This window comes from Desmodus rotundus, chromosome 4, assembly GCF_022682495.2.
Source record: "Desmodus rotundus isolate HL8 chromosome 4, HLdesRot8A.1, whole genome shotgun sequence".
In the NCBI taxonomy this organism is placed as follows: Eukaryota; Metazoa; Chordata; class Mammalia; order Chiroptera; family Phyllostomidae; genus Desmodus; species Desmodus rotundus.
The window spans coordinates 150575406-150598318 of NC_071390.1; the positions used below are offsets into that span (position 1 = coordinate 150575406).

At 37.9% G+C, this 22913-nt stretch overlaps 1 protein-coding gene across 2 annotated transcripts in view; it reads left to right on the forward strand.

Annotated features, from left to right (window-relative positions):
• Positions 1–22913, forward strand: part of SCFD2 (sec1 family domain containing 2) — a 318320-nt gene that overhangs the window by 22776 nt on the left and 272631 nt on the right. For both annotated transcript variants that reach the window (XM_024573767.3, XM_045183064.3), the window contains exon 3: positions 8832–8959. In XM_024573767.3, the coding sequence (XP_024429535.2) occupies positions 8832–8959 (128 nt within the window). The remainder of the gene's footprint in view (positions 1–8831; positions 8960–22913) is intronic.

Sequence of the window (22913 nt, forward strand, 5' to 3'; positions counted from 1 at the left end):
AGCTTGCCGAAGGAAGACCTGTCTCTGACTTGTTCGCCCTTATGCTCTGTTGTTGCACTTATAGTTCCAGGCACAGTCCATGGCCCATGGGGTGTTGGTGGCCTGAGTGCTCTGCCCAGGATGCTGACATTATGATAAAGCCAGAAAGCTTCTGTCTTTAATGCCCTGGGATCACTTTCATTCCCAAGTCACTGAAATAAACTTTATTTAATGATACATGATTTGAGTTAATGACAAAGGTTATAAATAAAATAAAATATAACAGGGGAAGTGGGATTTAAAACAGGGAGTGCCAAATTAGCTTCACGTGGTCAAGGAGGGAAGGCTTGAGCTCTGCCTAGTTTGAAATGGCATTTGGTAGGTGCTCAATAAACCTAATCAGTGAACATCTGGAGAAAGAGGGTGCTGGGCAAAGAGACTAGCAGATACATAGGCCCTGATTTGGGAATACGGTGACCCATGAAAGAGGCTGAAGTCAGGCCAGTGTGGCTGAGGCCCGATGGATGAAAGAAAGAAGGTGAGAGATAAAGTTGTACATAAAGAGATGCACCAAAGCTCGTTGGACAAAATTAACTACTTAGATTTTACTGTAATGTTGGTAGGAAGCATGGACTGGGTTTTGAACAGGGGAATAACATTATCTGGTAGCTTTACAAAGTCACTCTAGTTTAAACCATCATTATTTTTTGCTTGTACTATGAGTAGCCTCTCACCCAGTCCTTAGATCCATTTCCTACAATGAGGCCAGAGTGATCTTTTAATGCAAACCTGATTGTGTCAGTCTGCATCAATCGAAGACTTTTTAGTTGACCTTGGAAAAAAGTTTATAATCCCTAATGTGGGTTACTAGGCCTTGGATGATTTGACATGAACTGAGGGCAGGGTCATACTAGATCTTCGTGTTCCATTCACACTTGTTTTCATTTCTTTGCAAAGGTCTCAAGTTCTCTTCTTAGGGCCCTACCCATGATACTACTCCTGCCTTGACTGCTCTTACTCCATTCTTCGCCTGGCTGATTCCTACTCTCTTTTCAGGACTCACTATCACATCCTTAGCTAGCCTCTGACCTGCACTTACACACCCAGACCGGGTTAGGTAGTACACTCTCCCAGAGCTCCCATTCTCTGCTTTTGTCAGCTCTGCAGGAGCATGCTCAGTTCTAGCTTCCCTGCTAGATTCCTGGCTCTATGAAAGCAGGTCGCTGGGGGTTGCTCACAGCTGTGGTTGTAGCACCTCATTGAGTGCCCAGCCCACAGGAAGGGCTCATATTCTGAAAGAATGAACAAACCCAGAGGGTAATATGCTAAGTGAAATAAGTCAGACAGGGGACAAATACAGTATTATTTCACTTATATGTGAAATCTAAAAAGCAAAACAAGCAAACGATACAAAACAGAAACAGACTCATAGATACAGAGAACAAACAGATGGTTGCCAGAGGGGCAGGGGTTGGGGGGTGGGGACAAAAAAAGTGAAGGGAGATAAGAGGTACAAATTTCCAGTTATAAAATCATTAGGTCACAGGGCTGTAAGGGACAGCATAGGGAACATTGTCAACAGTATCATAATAACTTTGTACAATGGCAGATGGTTACTAGACTTAGCATGGTGATTACTTTATTATGTATATTAATGTTGAATAACTATTTGTACACCTGAAACTAATATATTATTGTATATTAACTATATTTTAATAATAAGAATGAATGAGGACTGCTTTCCAGTGCCAAGGGTCTACTTCAATATCTTGCTGTGTTTAGCTGCTTTGCCATCAGTTGAGATGAAGGTTAATGGATAATTTTGTTAAAGATGAGGTAATTGTTTAAAAAAGTAGTCCAAAGGAAAGATGACTATTGAAACCTCTGTGAGTAATTTAATTAACAAACCTACCTTTGGAGCTCATTAAGCTTACCACTGATGGAAGCCATTATTTCCTGCTGTGAAAAACTATGACTCAGATTTCTTTCTGTTTAAAATTAGTTGAAAATGTTTGTTTGTTAGATTTTGTTACATTGTGTTTCTGTTGGAACACTGTAACTGCTATTGCAAACCCTGTGAGTAAGCTTGACTTCCCGAACATGTCTTGGAGAACCCACTCCTCTGAGCTTAGTCACAGGGTAACAGTCTACATTCACGTTTCGCCCTCGGTCTCTCACTCGCCCGTCTTCCATTTGATTGCAGTATCGCCATGATTCAACATTCAGCCAGTTTTTACAAATTAATGCTGTCTTATTTGTATTTTATTTGGTGATGAATATCCTGTTAGTTTCTAGCAGACTGCACTTGACATTTCATACATGCCAAACCAAAGCAGCTCTAAGATTTCATTCATAATTGAGTAATTCTGGTGAATAAAAAGCCAAGAATTAACTGAAAGAACCATATTTGCATGTACAGAAGTCTTCCAAGACTTAAAAAAAGCTAATTATAGCAGGTTATTGTTGTGTGTATATTCTTGGCCTGTAGTCTTCTTCAAATGGAACAATTTGGCATAATAGTTGGATTTTTAAGGATACAAGACAATCAGTTTATCCAAAAAGGGCATAGTATTTGACATGTTGTGACTGACAATATTGAAACTCATTCCATCTCATGGTAACTAAGTGGATCTTTTCACAGGACAAACATTCTAGTCTATTATTTGTTTCAATACATTCTTTAAATGTACACTATAAAAGTAGAACACCTCTCTCAGTTTCATCAGTGATAAGGTAGCTAGAGGTTATTTTTCCTTCTTTCTTCCCCAAGAATAAACTGAATACTAAATAAGATATAGATTGCATGCAAGTGATACCTCAGAGCAATTTAGACTTTAGTTTTCGCCTTTTCAGTTATATATAAATGATATATGTGTAGGATGATTTAAAATTTACCAAAGTATTCTTGGAGAGAAACACTTAAAGAAGAGAGTTGAATAACAGTGATTGGCATTGTATAGCAAAGTGACCGTCAATGGCTTGTAGTGACCTACAAAGGGAATAGTAGGATATTGTTTAAAATAGGAAGTGTGCAAAGTCCTGAGAGCAAGTTTTACCTGCTTCATGTCTTACTGTGGATTTGTTTCACTATTCACCCTATTACATTGCCTTATGTGGGGCCCACACGTGAACTTAAGGGAAGAATAGATGTATTGAGGATTTGGATCTGAAAAGTTTAAAATAATTCACATTCTATATAATTGATGCTCTCTGATGATTCGCATAATGCAAGCATAGCATAGCATAGTAGACTGGTCACTGGGCTCAGAACCCAGTTACCTGGGTGTGAGCCCTGCTTTTGCCATTTATGGGTTGAGCATACTTGAGTCAGACAGTCGGCTTCTCTAAAGGTCTTTAAATTGCAGCATTGATGATGGCTTAGTTCATGAGGTGAGGATCAAATGAGTTATCATAAAGTGTTTTGCAAATCCTGAAATGCTTTTAAAATAGAATGTAGTGGTGTTATTTAAAATTATGTTTTAGTATTACATTTTATTTTCCTTTCAAAAATCTTAAGTTACTCGTGAAAAAAAGGAAAAACTGTTTTTGGGTGGGCCCGATTGTTAAAAAGATGCCGTCCAGCTGTTCTTACACTTAAGAGAGAAGACTACGCAAGACTCAGGTTTACAGCAGAGCACATGGGTTTAGATTAGGTATAAATAGGATCTAATGGCCATTGATTTGTTTAAAATAGTACTTTTTCTCAGGCATATTGTAAAACTTTCCTTAGATGCCTTCAAAACCTAAAAATAGATGTTCAGCTCTGGCTGGTTTGGCTCATTTGATTGGAGCCTCATCCCATGTAACAAAAGGTTGGAGGTTCGATTCCTGGTCAAGGCACATGCCTGGGTTGGAGATTAGATCCGTGCTTGGGATGCATGCAAAAGGCAGCATTTCTCACTCATGATGATGTTTCTCCCTCTTTTTCTCCCCCCCCCCCTGCTTTCCTCTCTCTATAAAAATCAATGGACATATCCTTGGGTGAAGAATTAGAAAAAAAGAATTTCTTCTGGGTTGGGTTAGGTAGTGTCCTACAGAAGATGTAAGGAGGTTCACTTCCACCACAAAAGTTGTGCATCCACTTTTTTTTGAGAGAGAGAGGGGAAGAGGGACAGAAAGAGAGGGAGAGAAACGTCAACATGAGAGGCATCTATCAGTTGCCTCTTGTATGTGACCGACTAGGGACCAAATCTGCAACCGAGGCATGTGCCCTCTCCAGGAGTCAAATTGGTGACCTTCCACTTCGTAGAATGATGTCCAACCAGCTGAGCCACACCAGGCAGGGCTGTACAGCCACTTTTTTTTTTTTTCTAAAGAAACATCACTGTGTGGTTGCCTCTCACACGCTGCCTATTGGGGACCTGGCCCACACCCCAGGCATTTGCCCCGACTGGGAAATGAACCAGGGACTCTTTAGTTTGCAGGCCAGTGCTCAGTCCACTGAGCCATACCAGCCAGGGCAAGTACAGCCACTTTTTAGGTCAGCCTGGAAATATTTATGGAATCAGAACACCTCATAAAAGTAACAATTCTAGTTTTAAAATGTCCTGTTGGGTTCAGGCTACAGAATTGCAATGTAATTAAGTTAATGGGGCAGGAAGCTGGCCCAGAGTCATTGCCTAAAAGTCTTCATTAAGTGTACTTACTATAACTTTAAGTCTCCAAGTAATGTATATCAAAGTTCTTTATGTCAACATGTCATATACAAGAGGATTGCTTAAGTTGAAGTTGTCAGTGTTTCAGTGAGTATTGTTATGAATTCTGTATTATGTATTGTTGGCCTTTTCAGATTAAAAAATGAAGCTACTGGCAGTGGTTATCCACACGTGTGTGTAAGTAGACGAAAAGACTAATGTGCTTATAAAACAGGCCTCCTCCTATATCTTACAAGACAATTCTGAACTTTCTTATTTTTTATTTTACTATTACTGCTTCTGCTGCACTGTTTACTGAGCACTTAATATGTGCCAGGCATTGTTCTAGGTGCTTTAGATATATTAGCACATTCAATTCTCGTAACAACCCACTGAGTAATGTCCTGTGACCATCTCCAATTAACAGGGGAGGAAACATGTACAGAGAGATTCAGTAGCTCTCTCAGGGACATAGAGCTCGCAAGTGGCAGAGGCAGCACCCTCTGTCATTTGGTTCTGGGACCCATGCTGCTACCATGCTACAATACTACCTGCCACTGGGCTGCTACACTGGCCTTGTTGTGATAGCCCTGTGGGTAGTGGTTATTCCCTCATCAGGAAAATAGAGAGTTTGTACAGTTGGGCAGGATAAAGAATTGTTTAAAATACACTATCATGCTTATAGTATGGATTTCAATGCACTTTTATTGATTTATAAAATTGAACGTCATTGATTTCATGTGAAACCTCAATAGTGTGAAATGTCTGTTGGGCCCACTTTTCCGAGCATATTAGAGAAAGGCAGTGATTAACTCCCAGGCACGACTCAGACGCCAATATATGAACGCGTATGTGTGTACACCACCAAGCATCAGTAACAGAGGGACTCGGTGGCACCATGGGTGCAGGACACAGCAGAGCTACCAGTAAGTATGATCTTGACTTCTTCAGTGCCGACTATTCAGAAAACCAGGACTAGGTCACGAATGTTAACTGGATAGTCTGGAAATGGCCTGTGTGATGTGGGGCCTAGTATGGTGTTTCAGACAGGAAGTAGATATTAGAAACTGTCACGCATTTCTAGACAAGCAGAATTATTTCTATTAAAAAAACAATTTTCAAGGAAACATGACTTGGCATCACTGTTAGAAGTCATGGAAACTATGTGTTTCTTTCTAAAATGTTTTGCTAGAAAAGAGCCAGGTGGTACAAGGCCCAAGTGACTTAAGTATATGTGAACAAATCAGTATGGTATAAAAAATATTTACTATAATTAAGTGAATTCATTTAATATATTAAAAACCCTTGAATGTATTGAATTATAAGACAATATCATTATGAATTATCAGACAATATCATTATAAGACAATATCATTATCATCATATCATTATTCATATACTCATATTTATCTCATATTTATCATGAATCAGGAAAGTGCTTTATGTACATTATCTTTTCTAACCCTTACGACTTGTGAGGTGGTCCCTACTATTACCTCCACCTCACAGATGAGAAAACAAAGGAAAAGGAAGGACTAGTTATGGGCACAAGGTTACATACTAGCAAGCCTCACTCATTCATTTTAGTGTTTACTGAGTATACCGACCACAGGCCTGGCACTATTCTTCGTGTAGTCCCAGTGCTTGGAGGGCCCGAGGAAGACCACAGAGGCCATGTAGCTGCTGTGGGTAAGAGTGGATGGTCAGAGTTTGAACGCAGATGTATCTGACCCCAGAGCCCACATTTCAACCACCACACTAACCTGATGGGGCAAGCACAGCATTGCCTGACCTACTGTGGTCTGGGAGACACTCTGTGTTATACGCCCGGAAAAGACAGCAGCACATTTCTCCTCTAGATGTTCTGTGCGCAGAGTTGAGAGTATGTGAGATATCCCTGTGGTCTGGGGAGAGGTGCTTTGGAGAATAAAAGTCGGGAAAGAGTGTGTACTATAAATTGGGGAAACTGGGACTGGAAGTGACTCCCCTGCTCAGAATTTTGTAGTGGCCCTCCATTGCCTTCAAGCTTTGGAGAAGTTAAGTAAGTTTCTCTCTTTTTGGGGGAGGGGGGAGTGGAACTGCCTGATCTTTTTTATTTTATTTTGCTTTTCAATTATAGTTTATATTCAGTATGATTTTGCATTAGTTGCAGGTGTACAACATACTGGTTAGACAATCACATACTTTACAAAGTGGTCCCCCCAGTACATCAAGTACCCACCTGGCACCATACATAGTTATTACAATATCATTGACTATATGCCTTGTGCTGTACTTTACATTCCTGTGACTATTTTATTACTACCAATTTGTACTTCTTAATCCCTTCACCTTTTCTACCAAGCCTCCCAATGCCCCTCCCTTCCGGCAACCCCCAAAACCCAAAGGAAATAGATCTAGTCCTGAATGATGATAAAGACTGTATTCACAACTGCTAAGCTATCCTACTCTTCTCAGACTGTGAAATCAGTCACAGGCTCACTGGCGACTTGTCACCTACACACTGAAGTTGACAAGCCTTGGCAAGGAATGCAGGACCCTAGCAGAGTAGCTCCCACCTTCTCTTTTGCCCTAACTTCTACTGTCCTTCTCCCCTGGCACCTTAGCATGGAGCAAAGCAGCGCTCCTTAGTGTCAGGTACCCAGGACTTTGCGCATTCTGAAACATCCTTCTCCCTGTTGTTTTGTGATGAAGATTTTGTATCTTTCTTGAGGATTTTCTTTACCATTCTTCTTCGCAGATTGAGTTACAACTTCTTCCCTTGGCTGTTTTTGGAATTTATGTATCTTTGTACTTGCACATATTTCTGGTGGAAATTGTTCTCCAAGCCTCCGTCCTCCCAGCCGGGATTAGATCTCTCTGCTACCAGATAAATCTGTGCAAGCATTGATCATGCCGCTTATCACACTTTTGGGGATAATTTCTTTGATTATATTCTGCCTTTTCCCATAAGTCATTGAAAGCTTATACGTTGTTTTGATCTATATCCCAACCATTGAGAATAGGACTTGTTATGTAGTTTACCTACTTATTTAAATTAAACATAGACTATTGGATGTAGCGTTATAATGACAGTTTTGATTAGATTGAAACAAGTGGAATATGTTGAGTGGTGATGTTAATTTACTCAGCAAAAAATAGTTGATAATAAAACAACCACTCTTTAATGAAAGATTAGTATGTGCCAGATGTTAAACTCAGTGCTGAAGTACATTCTTCCATTATTCCAAGTCAAATTTGAACTTGAAAGATATACCTTATTAGGTATACCTTTAAAGGTAAATTAACATTTTATTAGATACAACTTTTAAAACTAAACTTTAAAAATGCATTCATTTTCAAACTATTGCTAACTGGATAGTAAGAGATGTTAGCAGGGCTTTAAGGGGAAGAAAAAGTCCTAGGAAAGGGACAGAAGTCATCTCTGTTTCTCTATATTCAGTTTTTAAAATGTTACTACAAATGTGTATACTTGGCTACATGCAGAGGTCTTCCGGGAAGAACACTGCACTCATTTATGATTTAAACGTGGCGTGCAGGGTGGGACAGAGGGCTGTTGGACGAGCGAGCCCAGATGAGCCCTGCACAATGCAGCGCTTAGCTCCCTTGTCAATGGCTAATTGTGCGGGTTTCAGTAAGTGCCCTCCTTCCAACCTAAGGCCCAGAGAGGGACACTTAAGGCCTTGGTTGCTTAGCCTAATTCTTGATTTTCATTCAGTAGAAAACCTCCTCATTAAGAATTCTACTGAGTGATTTTCAAACAGTAATTCTCATTGCTAATTGCTTTGTGTTTTCCAGACAAATATGTTATCTCAAAATTGATGTGCTTATAATTACTGATAACTCACTTTTTTGACACGTATTAATTTTGGCTTACATACCATTTTATGTTACTGTGGCAATGTTGAACTACAAAATATTTTAATGCAACATTAAAAAGAAAAATGTGTTGTATAGCTTTCCCCACTTCTCAAAGCACAATATAGCTTTTCTTCTTTCTTTTTTTTTTTTTGGCTTGATTTTATTGTCTCCTTAATTTCTCAATATTTTGTGCTGATTAAAATGGATTAAATAGTCTCTTTTAATCCTAGTGCTTAGAATTTCTCAGTAGGAAAGACTACATCAGTGCTCAAAAAGATGTTTAAGGAATTATGTTGCTTTCAGCCCTTTCCGTTAGTCGGTGGAAATGCATTCTAAAGCTCTGTGGTTTTATTGCAGTGACACGGCAGCCAAAGCCCTGTGGGAAGCCTTGCTGAACACAAAGCACAAAGAAGCAGTGATGGAGGTCCGGAGACATCTAGTGGAAGCAGCAAGCAGAGAAAACCTGCCAATCAAGATGAGTATGGGTAAGTGTGCCCACCTCTCCCAGGACAGACGGGACTGCGGACTCTGAGGGAGTTCACTTCAGCCTGTTCTAACACTGCGGGCCCACTTAGCCAGCGTGGCACGTAGATAAAAGTATTGACGAATTTGTAAACTGTTGAGAGTAGGGAGGGAATATAGACACTCTGCCCTTGTGGCTCAACAATGAGCCCTTTCCTTAGGCTCAATTTTGGGAACTCTAGGAGAGTCCCCGCATGCAAAGAATGATTCTTTTATTTTCTTTAGTTGATCTAGAACTATTGAAATTGGACTTGACCACCTTCCCTTCATTCTATCCCACCCCTGTGCCCCCTCCCCTTTTCCTCTCTCCCTCCTTATTAATGTGGATGACAACCCGTTACTGGTTTTGAATTGATGAATAAACTGCTGTGCTGACAAAATGATTGAGCAGATAGGCATGCTCTGGCCTGGCGCCTCACCTTTAGCGGGTCTGCGAATTGTCCAGTCACGTAAATGTTATCCCTTCTTCACCAGGGTATTATATGTCTCATTTTTCTTATTTCTCTCTTTTTTTCCCATATTCAGCTGTGTCTTCAGTCTTAGAAGAATCTGGCTGAAATGGAATTTTAAGTTTTAAATAGCTTTTTTGTTTTGATTAAAAGGTCAGAGAACTAATGTTTTGATTTTAGAAAGGAATTTGCTGTTTTACTTTTTTTACTAAATAATTCTATTACTATAGAAGTATTTAAATATAGACACTGAATTTGGTTAATATAATTTATTTCTGGAAACTATATTTCTATATTTTTAAATATTTTCTTACTTATAACCTTCTCTTAGATATCTAATAAATATTAGCACATTTTACTGGAAGGAAATTTTTCTTTGCTGAGATTCCTTGCCCAGGTTCTTAATTACTTATGAGTACAAAAATCAAAGTATCAAGTTGGAATAGAAGAACAAAACTTTGGAAGTAAAGGAATGTGGATGAATCTAGAAGAAAAAATGTGACTATATATGAGGGCTTTAAGGAACATAATGATGGTCAAAAAGTGAAAAGAACATTTATTGAGTATTTACAATGTGCTAGGTTGTCTTTAATTCTTTACATGTGCTGTCTTATTTAATTCTTGCTGTAATTCAGGTGACATAGGTACTATTACTATCCTATCCTATTTTTCAGATAAGGAAACTGGAACAGAGAAAAATTAAGTTGTCTAAGTCCTTACATACGACAAGGAATAGGGTTGAAATTCAAACCCAAACATTCTAATGAAAGAGAATGTGCTCTTTACTTGTAAAATCATCCTTGTTCCATACACCCAGTGCCAGAGGTCCTACTTCTGTGTTAGGGAAGAAATAAAGCTGTTACTTCGAGACCATTCTGCCATTTGTCTGTCAGTTCTAGTTTCTTTGGACTTGACTAGTTCCTTCCTTCCTTCCTTCCTTCCTTCCTTCCTTCCTTCCTTCCTTCCTTCCTTCCTTCCTTCCTTCCTTCTTTCCTTCCTTCCTCTTTCTTCTTGCCTCCCTTCTCTCTCTTTCCCTCTCTTCCTCTCTCTCTCTTTCTCTAAATTTCCACAGTTCTAAGTACACATTAAGAACAAGCATGTTTACTTTGTGGAGTTCCTTATCTATGATTACATGAATCAAGGAGTAGTTCATGTTGTCAATCAAGAAAAGTAGAAAAGCACAAAGGGTCTTGGTGATAAGGTTAATTTATATTCTGCTTCAGGGATATAACCTTGTGATGCTATCACAGAGCATAAATCAATTTTCAGGATTTAATTTAGGACTAAAAGATCAACACACTTCACTTTTCTAAAGGGCTGTATCTTTTAAAAATAATCAAAACCTGGCGGGGGGGGGGGGAATGGGGCGGGGAATGAGTAAGTTCATAAGGATTCAAATTTAAATGTTTGAGATTTCTGTCAAGTAAAAAATATTTAGATAAAATGATTTGCTTTATCCCCAAAACTCCAGACATGGGGGGGGGGTAGAAAAGAAAAAGAAAATAAACAGACAATTGTTAGCAAACTTTTTTAAAGAAGATCTTATTTATTTATTTTTAGAGAGAAGGGAAGGGAGGGAGAGAGAGGGGGAGAGAGACAGCAATGTGTGAGAAACACATCCATTGGTTGCCTCTCACACACCCCAACCAGGGTCCTGGCCCGCAACTCAGGTGTGTGTCCTGAGCCGGAATCGGATAGGGCATCAAACTGGCGATGTGTTAGTTTGCAGGATGATGCCAAAAACACTGAGCCACACCAGTCAGGGCTGTTAGCAAAATTCTGTTGTAAAAGGGCCAAAAAGATTGGCTTAAGTCATACTCTATCCACAAGCTAACTATTTATAATTTACAAAAAGAAACAGTGTAACTACACATTTCTGTTTCATATCACTAATTAGTAGTCAGAATTTCTCGTGTGTTTCATGTCTATATACCAACAGATATATGTAACCATCAACAATAAGGAAAAGAGCTGGAATTTAAACATAATAAACCATTGGTACTTGAAAACTGCTTATCATATAGCTTATCATTAAAAAAAAAGTCATGCTCTGTATACTACATGGCTGGAATGCTTTTTCTAGCAGCATTTATAATTATGAAATGTTCTTATTTTAAAATAAATTTTATTGATTGTGCTGTTATAGTTGTCTCATTTTCCCCCCTTTATTCCCCTCCGCCCTGCACCTTCCCACCTGCATTCCCCCCTTATTAGTTCATGTCCATGGGTCGTACATATAAGTTCTTTGGCTTCTCCATTTCCCATACTATTCTTAACCTCCCTCATCTATTTTCTACCCGCCATTTATGCTTCTTATTCCCTGTACCTCCCCCTGGCCCTTCCCTGCTGATAAGAAACATTCTTTAAACTATACACTGTTCTCCAAACCCCTCCTGTAAATTCTACTGAAGTATAAATTTTTTCTGATTGTAATAGAGGCTTCTAGTATTTTTTAGACATTAAACAGATTATAATTCTAGTTGAGGATCCTCTTGTATTTAAGTTTACTGAGAGGGATCCCATGACTAAAACCTCAGATCTTAAATATAAAATTTTTCAGTGCAAAATAATATTGAAACATATGAGCACCAGGAGAAATAAACATCTTCTCTTAAAGGAAAAAGTTTAATTGCTAAAACATCCCCAAGAATTTTTGTTTATGTGGATTACATCTATTGATATCTGTGGGGTAGATAGATAGGTAGGCAGGTAGCTAGATAGGCAGGTAGATAGGTAGTAGATGGATAGAAAATGTCACATTACAAATATAAGGAGAGAAAAATTTTAAATAACTTATTAAGTAATATAAAATAAAATAAACGTGTTACATGTTAACATGAATAACAGGTATTTATAAAAAGTAACTATTTTCTAAAACAGAATAAGGTAGAATACTTATTGTACTGTTATAGTATAATATTGTTATAGTTTTGCACATCTTTAATGTCTGGCTTAGTAGAAGACAGCTATATCTCGTATCTGCTTCTTTATTCAACATGTTGCAATGTATTATTTTGGATAAAGTATATAAAGAAAATCTGGTCTCACAAATATATGTAGTTTGAAAGGATGGAATGTTTTAATAACTTTTCAGAAAACTGCAGACGTTTTTCTTTGATATGATGCCAGCTTTACAGGAGGTGGTTTCCTATAGGTTAATTGCAATGTAGAATGTGAATCCACATCATTAAATTCTCTATACTCTGTTATGCTAAAACCCACTGGTCTCTCTTGCACTTTGAACGGATCTTCTACACATGCATTGTTTTATACCATTGTGCACAGGCACTTGGAGAATGCCGGTTCTCTAAATTGTACAGATCTTCCCTATGTTGACCCATATTATACAATATAACAAAGCCACATTTGTTGCTATCCCCACTGATATCAATAGAAAATCTTTAAATATTGGAATGTAAAGCTATAGGGCAGTTACAGGTTTCCCAGAATTATAATTTTCACACAAAAACTTGACTTTCATCACTGACAATGCAAACTGACAGTTGTTTTCCTTGAAGTGAAGGCTCATTTCATTCACTTTTTTGGAAAAATGTGTGAAGAACCAGTTTTTCAGTTGTTTTTTTTCGTAAAAATGCTGTGCCATTAAAACAGTGTGAATAGCCCTGGCTCGTTTGGCTCAGTGGATTGAATACCAGCCTGCAGACTGAAAGGTCACTGGTTCGATTCCCAGTCAGGGCACATGCCTGGGTTGCAGTCCAGGTCCCCATGTGGGGGTGTGAGAGGCAACCAGTCACTATTTCTCTCCCTCTCTTTCTTTCTCCTTTTCCTTCTCTCTAAAAATAAATAAATAAAATCTTTAAGAAAAAAACAACAGTGTGAACAATTCACAACTCAATCACGCGGGTGCTTTTCCTCAAGCCAATCACTGTACTTAGGTATGCACCAGAGGTACTTTTTGTATATTTCTCATTCCTTTACACAGAATATTGACATTTTCTTAAGGGTTGAGATTTGGTGACCTCAGTAGCATTTACAGTTTCTCCATGGCCATTCTGAAATGAAGTTGTCTACGTATTCAATTTGGAGCCACTGCCTTGACTGGGGCCAAGACGTCAGCACTTTCACCCACCATTGTTTTTGTACCATCGGTGCAAATAGAGCACAGTAGCAAAATCGTGTCACATCTGAGTATTATTGTGAAAACAGATTGGACTTTTCTGACTACCTGGAAGTGTCTCAGGGACCCTGGAGTCTGTGGGACAGCTTTGAGAACGGTTATTTAAGAGTGCCATGTTGTCCGGAGTGCAGCAGCGGCACGATTTCCTGGAGGTCATTTGGATCATAGTTAGACATCAAGATAGAGGAGGGGAAACCTCACCGAAATTTTCTCTAGACATCTCCAGATCTAGAAGTAATAGACAATTATTACACCCTTGTTGTCAGTAAGAAACATAAAATATTGTCTTGCTTAGAAATGAACAAGTTATTTAAATTTGCTGAATCTGTTTTTCTGTCTGCACAGTGGGGATTCTAATACCTGTAAACCTGGTAATTAAATGAGATGATTACGTGCATGAAACACAGTGTTTGTGAAATTGAAGGTGTTGTGTAAAAGGAGTGTATAGTATGATGAAATTACTTATATCTTCTGGACAGATAAAGTACACTATGAAAATAATGGCCAGTGGTAACTGTATATGGAGAGTAGCCTACCAAATCTAGGGGCAGAGATGATCTCTCTGTAGGGTTTGTTCTCTGGTCATCTCAATGGGAAATACGTGGCTAGAGGAATGGGTCCCAGAAGTGAAAGGGGAGACTTGGGGTTTAGTTACCTAGTGATTATGTTGAAACCTTAATCTAAAGGAAATATAATTTCCTAGAGGAAATGTAATATAAGAAATATTATAATATCTTTAAAGGAAACAGGATGATCACCCAGAGAAAGAAGGTAGAAGGAGTGAGAAGAGGGTTGAAGGCAAGCCTTAAGGAATGCATCCATTTAGGGGTATGAAGGAGAAGAGAATCTGGAGACAGAGACAGAGAGAGTTTTCCTTGAATTAACAATTAATAATGCCTGAAAGCGTAAAGGTCACTAAGCAAATGCTTTCCTCTCATACTTTATCACTTAAAACAGAGTCCGTTGCTTCTGTTTCTCTAGTTCTTCATGTGCAAAATGGGGATCTGAATTTTTAATGTCCCTTCTTCAATCATCTACCCTGTGGCTCTATATTTTTAACTAAGAAATGGTGCATCTTCTTTTTCCTTTCTCCTCTTCTTTATCTTCCTCATCCTCTTATTAATCTTCATGTTTTCTCAATATAAAGGATCCTTAACATGAGAATATGAGCTAGGAGTTTAAAAACCCCCAAGAGAATGATAAGAGGCTCATGGCAGCAGGCTCTCCTGGGAACAGAAATTTCTTTCCAAGTCAGAGTGGACCCACCATGGAAATGCTCCTTCTCTGGCAGCATGGTAGTCCTCCCCCTTGACAGCAGAGGTAATCCATCTACCTCTTTTATCTTTTATTTTTATTGTTGTTCGAGTACAGTTGTCTCCATGTTCCCCTTACCCACCCTTACCTCCCACCCTCAATCCTACCCCCCTTTGGCTTTGTCCATGGGTCCTTTATACATGGTCCTTGACCCTTCCCTTTCTTTTCCCCATTATCCTCCTCCCCCTCCCCTCTGGTTACTGCTGTTTGTTCTTTATTTCAATGTCTCTGGTTCTATTTAGCTCACTTCTTTGTTTTGTTAATTAGGTTCCACTTATAGGTGAGGTCATATGGTATTTGTTTTTCACCACCTGGCTTATTTCACTTAGCATAATGCTCTCCAGTTCCATCCATGCTGTTGTGAAGGGTAGGAGCTCCTTCTTTCTCTCTGCTGCTTAGTATTCCATTGTGCAAATGTACCATAGTTTTTTGATCCACTCATTTGCTGATGGGCAGTTAGGTTGCTCCTAGCACTTGGCTATTGTAAATTGTGCTGCTGTGAACATTGGGGTGCATAGGTTCTTTTGAATTGGTGTTTCAGGCTTCTTAGGGTATAATCCCAGCAATAAAATTGCTGGGTCAAAAGGCAGCTCCATTTTTAGTTTTCTGAGGAAATTCCATACTGTTTTCCACAGTGGTTGCACTAGTCTGTATTCCTGCCAACAATGTACTAGGGTTCCCTTTCTTTTTTTTTTAAGATTTTATTTATTTCTTTTTAGAGAGAGGAAGAGGAAAGAAGAAAGAAGGGGAGAAAAACATCAATGTGTGGTTGCCTCTTGCACACCCTCCAGCAACCCAGGCATGTGCCCTTACTGGGAGTCAAACCCATGACCCTTTGGTTTGTAGCATGGCATTCAATCCACTGAGCCACACCAGCCAGGGCCTTAGGGTTCCCTTTTCTCCACAACCTTGCCAGAACTTGTTGTTTGTTGATTTGTTTATGATGGCCATTCTGACCAAGGTGAAGTGGTATCTCATTGTGGTTTTAATTTGCATCTCTTTGATGGCTACTGATGCTGAGCATCCCTTCATATGTCTCTGGGTCCTCTGTCAGTCCTCCTTGGAGAAGTGTACATTCAGGTCCTTTCCCCATGTTTTAATTGGACTGTTTGTCTTCCTGGTGTGGAGTTGTGTGAGTTTTTTATATATTTGGGAGATCAAACCCTTGTCTGATGTATCATTGGCAAATATATTTTCCCATATGGTTGTTTCCCTTTTCATTTTGCTGATGTTTTCTTTAGCTGTGCAGAAATCCTATTTGTTTATTCTTTCCTTAGCTGTTAGGGGACATATCGATAAAAATATTGCTGCATGGAATATCTGAGATTTTCCTGCCTATGTTCTGCTCTATGACTTTTATGGTGCCATGACTTATATTTAAGTGTTTTATCCATCTTGAGTTTATTTTTGTGTATGGTATAAGTTGCTGGTCAAGTTTCATTTTTTTGCATGCAGCTGTCCAGATCTCCAAAACCCACTTGTTGAAGAGGCTATTTTTACTCCATTTTATGCTTCTCCCCCCTTTGTCAAATATTAATTGGCCATAGAGATATGGATTTATTTCTGGGCTCTCTATTCTGTTCCATTGATCTATGTGTCTACTTAATCCAGCATCAGACTGTTTTGATTACAGTGGCCTTGTAATATAGCTTGATATTAGGTATTATGATCCCTCCTACTTTGTTCTTCTTTCTCAAAATTGCTGCAGCTATTCAGGGTCATTTATGTTTCTGTATAAATTTTTGAAATGTTTGTTCTATATCTGTGAAATATATCATAGGTATTTTAGGAGGCCAATGCCTTATCCATTAGGCCACTGGGGCTTCTCATTGGTATTTTAATAGGGATTGCATTGAATCTAAATTGCTTTGGGTAGTTTGGACATTTTGATGATGTTCATTCTTCCAATCCATGAACATGGTATATGCTTCCATTTATTTGTGTCTTCCTTAATTTCTTTCTTCAGCGTTGTATAGTTTTCTGAGCACAGGTCTTTTACCTCCTTGGTTAGGTTTATTCCTAGATACTTTATTTTTCTTGTTGCTATATCAAATGGAATTTTTTTCCTGATTTCTGATTCCGATATTTTGTTGTTGGAGTACAAAAATGCTTTTGATTTCCGATTATTGACTTTCTATACTTTCTATCTAAATTCACTTATTAGGTCAAGTAGTTTTTGGTGGAGTCTATAGGGTTTTCTATGAACACTGTCATGTCATCTGCAAAAATGACAGTTTTAATTCCTCCATTCCAATTTGGATGCCTTTTATTTCTTTTTCTTGTCTGATTGCTGTGGCTAGGACTTCCAATACTATGTTGAATACAAGTGGTGAAAGTGGACATCCTTGTCTTGTTCCTGATCTTAGTTGGGAAAGCTTTTAGTTTTGCCTGTTGAGTATAATGTTGACTGTAGGTTTCTCATATGTGGCCTTTATTATGTTGAGGTATGCTCCCTCTACTCCCACTTCGCTGAGTGTTTTTATCATAAATGTGTGCTCTACATTATCAAATGATTTTTCTGCATCTATTGATATTGATATTGATGTGTGATTTTTGTCTTGTATTTTTTATGTGATGTATTATGTTTATTGATTTGTGAATATTATACCATCCTTGCATCCCTGGGATGAATACCACTTGATCATGGTGTATGATCTTTTTAATGTTTTTCTGGATGCGGTTTGCCAATATTTTGTTGGGGATTTTAGTGTCTATGTTCATCAGCCATATGAGCCTATAGTTTTCTTTCTTTGTTTTGTTTTTATCTGGTTTGGGAGTTAGGATGATGCTGGGCTTATAAAAAGACTTTGGGAGTCCTCCTTCTTTTTGGATTTTTTTGAATAGTTTGAGAAGGATAGGTGTTAGCTCTTCTTTAAATGTTTTGTAAAATTCTTCTGTGAAACCATCTAGTCCAGGGCTTTTGTGTATTGGGAGTTTTTTATTACTGTTTCAATTTCACTAGCTGTTATTGGTCTGTTCAGGCTTCCTGCTTCTTCTTTATTAAGCTTTGGAAGATTATATATTTCTAGAAATTTGTCCATTTCTCCCAAGTTTTCAATTTTCTTGGCATATAGTTGTTTGTAGTAATTTCTTACAATCCTTTGTATTTCTGTGGTATCGGTTGTAATCTCTCTTCTTTCATTTCTGATTGTGTTTATTTGGGTCCTCTCTCTTTTTTTCTTAATGAGTCTGCTTAAAGGCTTGTTGATTTTGTTTATCTTTTTAAAGAACCAGCTCCTTTATTTATTGATCCTTTGAATTATTCTTTTAGTCTCTATGTCATTTAATTCTGCTCTGATCTTGGTTATTTCCTTCCTTCTACTCACTGTGGGCTTTGTTGTTGTTCCTCCAGTTCTTGTAGGTATAGCGTTAGGTTTTTTATTTGAAATGTTTCTATCTTTTTTTTAGTTAGGTGCTATGAACTTCCCTCTCAGGACTGCCTTTGCTGTGTCCCATAGGTTTTGGACTGTTGTGTGTTCATTTTCATTTGTTTCCAGAAACTTCTTGATTTCTTCCTTGATCTCATTATTAACCCATTCATCGTTTAATAGCATGCTCTTAAGTCTCCATGAATTTGAATGTTTTTGAGTTTTTTTCCTTGAGGTTGGTTTCTATTTTCAAGCCCTTGTGGTGTGAGAAAATGCTTGATATGATTTCAGTTTTCCTGAACATGTTGAGGCTTGTTTTGTGTCATATCATGTGGCCGGTATTTGAAAATGTTCCATGTGCATTTGAAAAGAATGTGTATTTTGCTTCTTTGGGATGAAAGGTTCTATATATATATATATATCAGTTAATTCCATGTCATCTGGGGCATTGTTCAATGCTGCAATATCTTTGTTGATACTTTGTTTGGAAGATCTGTCCATTTTTGACAGTGGGTGTTAAAATCCCCTACTATAATTGTGTTGCTGTCTGTGTCTTTCTTGAAGTCCTGTAAGTTTTTTCTTACATATTTCAGTGCTCCTACATTGGGTGCGTATTTGCTATTGATGTTTATGTCTTCTTGATGGATTCTTCCCTTGAATATTGTGAAGTGTCCTTCTGTGTCTCTTTTATGGCCTTTGATTTGAAGTCTATTTTGTCTGACATAAGTATTGTTACCCCAGCTTTTTTTTCCTGTCCATTTGCTTGGAATTTTTTTTTTCCAACCCTTTACTTTCAGTTTGTGTAGGTCGTTTGTTCTGAGGTGGGTCTCTTGCAGGCAGCATATGTGCAGGTCATGTTTTCTTATCCATTCAGCTATTCTATGTCTTTTTCTTGGAGCATTTAATCCTTTTACAGTTAAGGTTATCATTGATAGGTACTTATTCATTGACATTTTACTCCCTTCATACCTGTGTTTCTCTCTCTCACACTGTTTTTCTTCCTCTTCTTAAAGCAGTCCCTTTAGCATATCTTGCAGTGCTGGTTTGATGGAGGTGTATTCTTTTAGACTTATTTTGTCTGGGAAACTCCTCCATCTACTTTCCACGCTCTCTGCTTGGCTTATAAATGTTGACGCAGTGTTTAAGTCAGCCTCAGGAAGGCTCCATTTCCAAAGAAAGCCAAACCATAAATGTTTCTGGTGGTTTTATATTTCACTCTTCTGTATAACTTACATGGTGAGGTACCATATTTTGCCATGTATAATGCACAAATTTTTGAGGGGAAAATCAGGATGCGCAATGTACGTGGGTAGTACTAATTCCATATCTATATAAATGTTTTTAATTCTATTATTTCTGCTTATGCATTAAAAGTATAACTGCATAAGCAATAACGATATCTATATGAAAAAATATTATCCAGGAATATGGTAATCAGTTTTGTTTCTAAATATAAGTAAATAAAATATTGATTTAAAAAATTAAAATGAAAGATTTTTTCCCCAGAAAGTTTGGGCCAAAAACATGGGTGCACATTATACGTGGGAGTGCATTATACCTGGCAAAATGTGGTGTGTGTTTTCTGTTTGTGACCCCTGGTCCTGCAGCAGTTGTACTTTATTCTGTGCTATCCTGAACACATGGCTTTGCAATAGATTTCTGAACTTTGGACCCATTTGATTGAATTGATTCATATAAATAAAATGCTCTTGCCCTGGCTACTATGGTTCAGTGGGTTGAGTGCTGGCCTGCAGACTGATTCCATTGCTGGTCAGCCTGGGTTGCAGGCCAGGTCCCCATTGGGTGCGTGTGAGAGGCAACCAATCAATGATTCTCTCACGCATGGAAGTTTCTCTCTTCTCTTTCTCCCTCCCTTCTCCTATCTCCAAAAAATAAAATCCTCTTTTTACATTAGTTTTTTTATTCTCTCTTGGTAATGCTGTAGAGGTCAAAATCTGTGCTATAAGAAATGTATACTATTTAAAGGATATCCCAGAAAACCGTCTTCAGGATTTATGGAGTTATAAAAGTGGACATCGATTCCCAGCTGAGCTTTATCCACGTTTGACTATACAGATGGCTGTATATACTGACCTTCAAATCCCCGCAGGAGGAGATTTGTAATGTCTTCCCTCCTCCCTCTTTAGTAACTTGATTCAGTGTCTAATAGTCATCCCCATTGTGAAGTTTTTTTTCTTGTGTCTGACTTAAATCTTTCCACCTGCATGTTAACCACATTTCTTTGCCCTTTGACCTCAATAGAGGTGGGAAGCAGGCAGGTATTATTATTCTTCTGTATCTTCATCTGTTGAAAAATAATGCTTCATCCATTGTACAAATCAGTGATAATAATAAACTCAGTATTTTTACAGAAAAACACATGAAGTTTCATTCTATAGGGGATAGACATGATTTTATTTCAGCATCAAGAGACTATTTAAAAAGTAACATTAGCACATACCTCTAGAAAATTCCAAACATAACATATGTAAAATAAAAAGTGAAAGTACCTTTCCCCCTCCCCACCATCTTGCTCTTCAGTGTATCCTTTGTTCATAAATTAGTATCTTACCTTCTAGGCCTTTTATCTATAATTAAGTAAGAAAGTAGATAAATATGTAAACAGGTAATGAGAAAAAATAAAATAAAGGTGCATACCAATAGTATGGCAGTATGTTTTCCATTATGATTTGTTTTCTGTCATTCTTATAGGATTTTGGCTACTCAGCATAAAATACCGTGAAGAAACTTAATCATACAGTTGTGCCTCATTTTAAACATTACATGTATACTGTAAAACTTATGTTAAATTGTTAAACTTAATCAAATTTAAAATGTATGAAGGTACTGATACAACCACAGAACACTGGCAGTGCCAACTAAAGCTCAGTGCGTGCCCACCCAGCACTTTCATGCCAGGGCATTTGTTCAATACAGACGAGTGTTCATATTTAACAGAAGGCATGTATTAGAATGTTCTCAACACCATTATTTATAATGGCCTCAAACTGTAAAACCCAAGGGTTCATCAAAGCAGAATGAGTAAAGAAACTATAGTCATATAGAGCAATGAAATACAGTAAAAAAAAAAAAAAAGACTGAGTATGGATAATGCTAACAAATGAAGCTAGACACAAAAGAGTACATATGTAAAATTCCATTTATATGAAGCTCAAAAGCCAACAGAAATGATCGTGGTGATGGAGATAAGAATAATGGTAAACGTTTGTGGGTAAACATTATTGACTGGATAAGTATACAATGGAGTCTTCTAGAGTGCTAGGCATATTCTATGCCTTGATCTGGGTGGTGGTTACATGAATAGGTACATATGTACACATTAACTGAACTGTACACTTAAGATTTGTATGCTTTATGCCCTGGCTGGTGTGGCTTAGTGGACTGAGTGCCGACCTGCGAACCAAAGGGTCGCTGGTTTGATTCTCAGTCAGGGCACATGCCTGGGTTGAGGGCCAGCTCCCTGGTGGGAGGGTACATGAGAGGCAACCACACACTGATGTTTTTCTCCCTCTCTTCCCTCCCTTCCCCTCTGTCTAAAAATAAATAAATAAAATCTTTTAAAAAAAGATTTGTATGCTCTATGTTATGCTTGTCATTTCCATTATACCGGAGGCTTCTCAGTCTAGAAGTTACTCCTCCCTTTTGGCAAGTGGGCTCCTTCTTCGTTGCAGTGCCTTTTCACTTACTCTCGGCAGAGTCTGTTGGGGCAGCTGAGAGTAGGAGGTTTCTTTTTATTGTTTTGCTTCATCATTTAGTATACTCTTCCATTCCTCTTTTACCTTCCAGGGATTTATACCTCAATTAAAAAAATTAAAATACTATAAAAATAATGATGTAATAGTATTATTATATTTTAAAAATCTGAGTTCAGTTGTATTTATAATTACTTGAATGTTCACATTTCTGTTGTTTCTCAGTTTCCTGGTATAGCCAAGTACAGTTATGTCCCCCAACTGAAAATTTCATTCAGGTGATAGTCTAATATATGTATTGCTTTGTAGCTGTATATCTTTCTCATAACTGTGGAAATTTGGGTATGGGCTTTCTCCTAGGTTATGAAAATGTTCTCAAATTATATATTAGTGATGATTGCACAACTCTGATTATACTAAAAGCCGATGAATTGAACACTTCCATGATTAATTTTATGGTTTCTGAGTTGTATCTCAGTAAAGCTCTTACTTTAAGAAGAGCTATTGGAAATGAGTATATTATTATGAAAACAAAATTCAGCCAAAACTTAAAGATAAATCAAGAAAATTTCCTCAAATGTAGGAAGAAGAGGACATTGAAAAAATAGAAAAGATAAGAGAGAAATCAAAGAATAGGAAATTAGCAAAATAAGAATGTGAGACTTCCCCAGATGTGAAGGTACAGACAAGTTGAATAGGCTTAGAAAAAAGAAGTGAAAAGAATAAAAAAACCCTCTAAACTAGACATAATCACTGTGAATCCTCCGAGTAAGAGGAAATGAACAATTCTAAGGGCCCTGAGGTAGGAAAAGGAAGCATACCTGCAAAGGAACAAGAAGGGGAGTGGCGCACATTCCTCATCAGCAACCCTGAAATGCAGAAGGTAATGAAGCAAGATATTATTATAAATAAGAGCTCTAGACCCAGAAAACTCT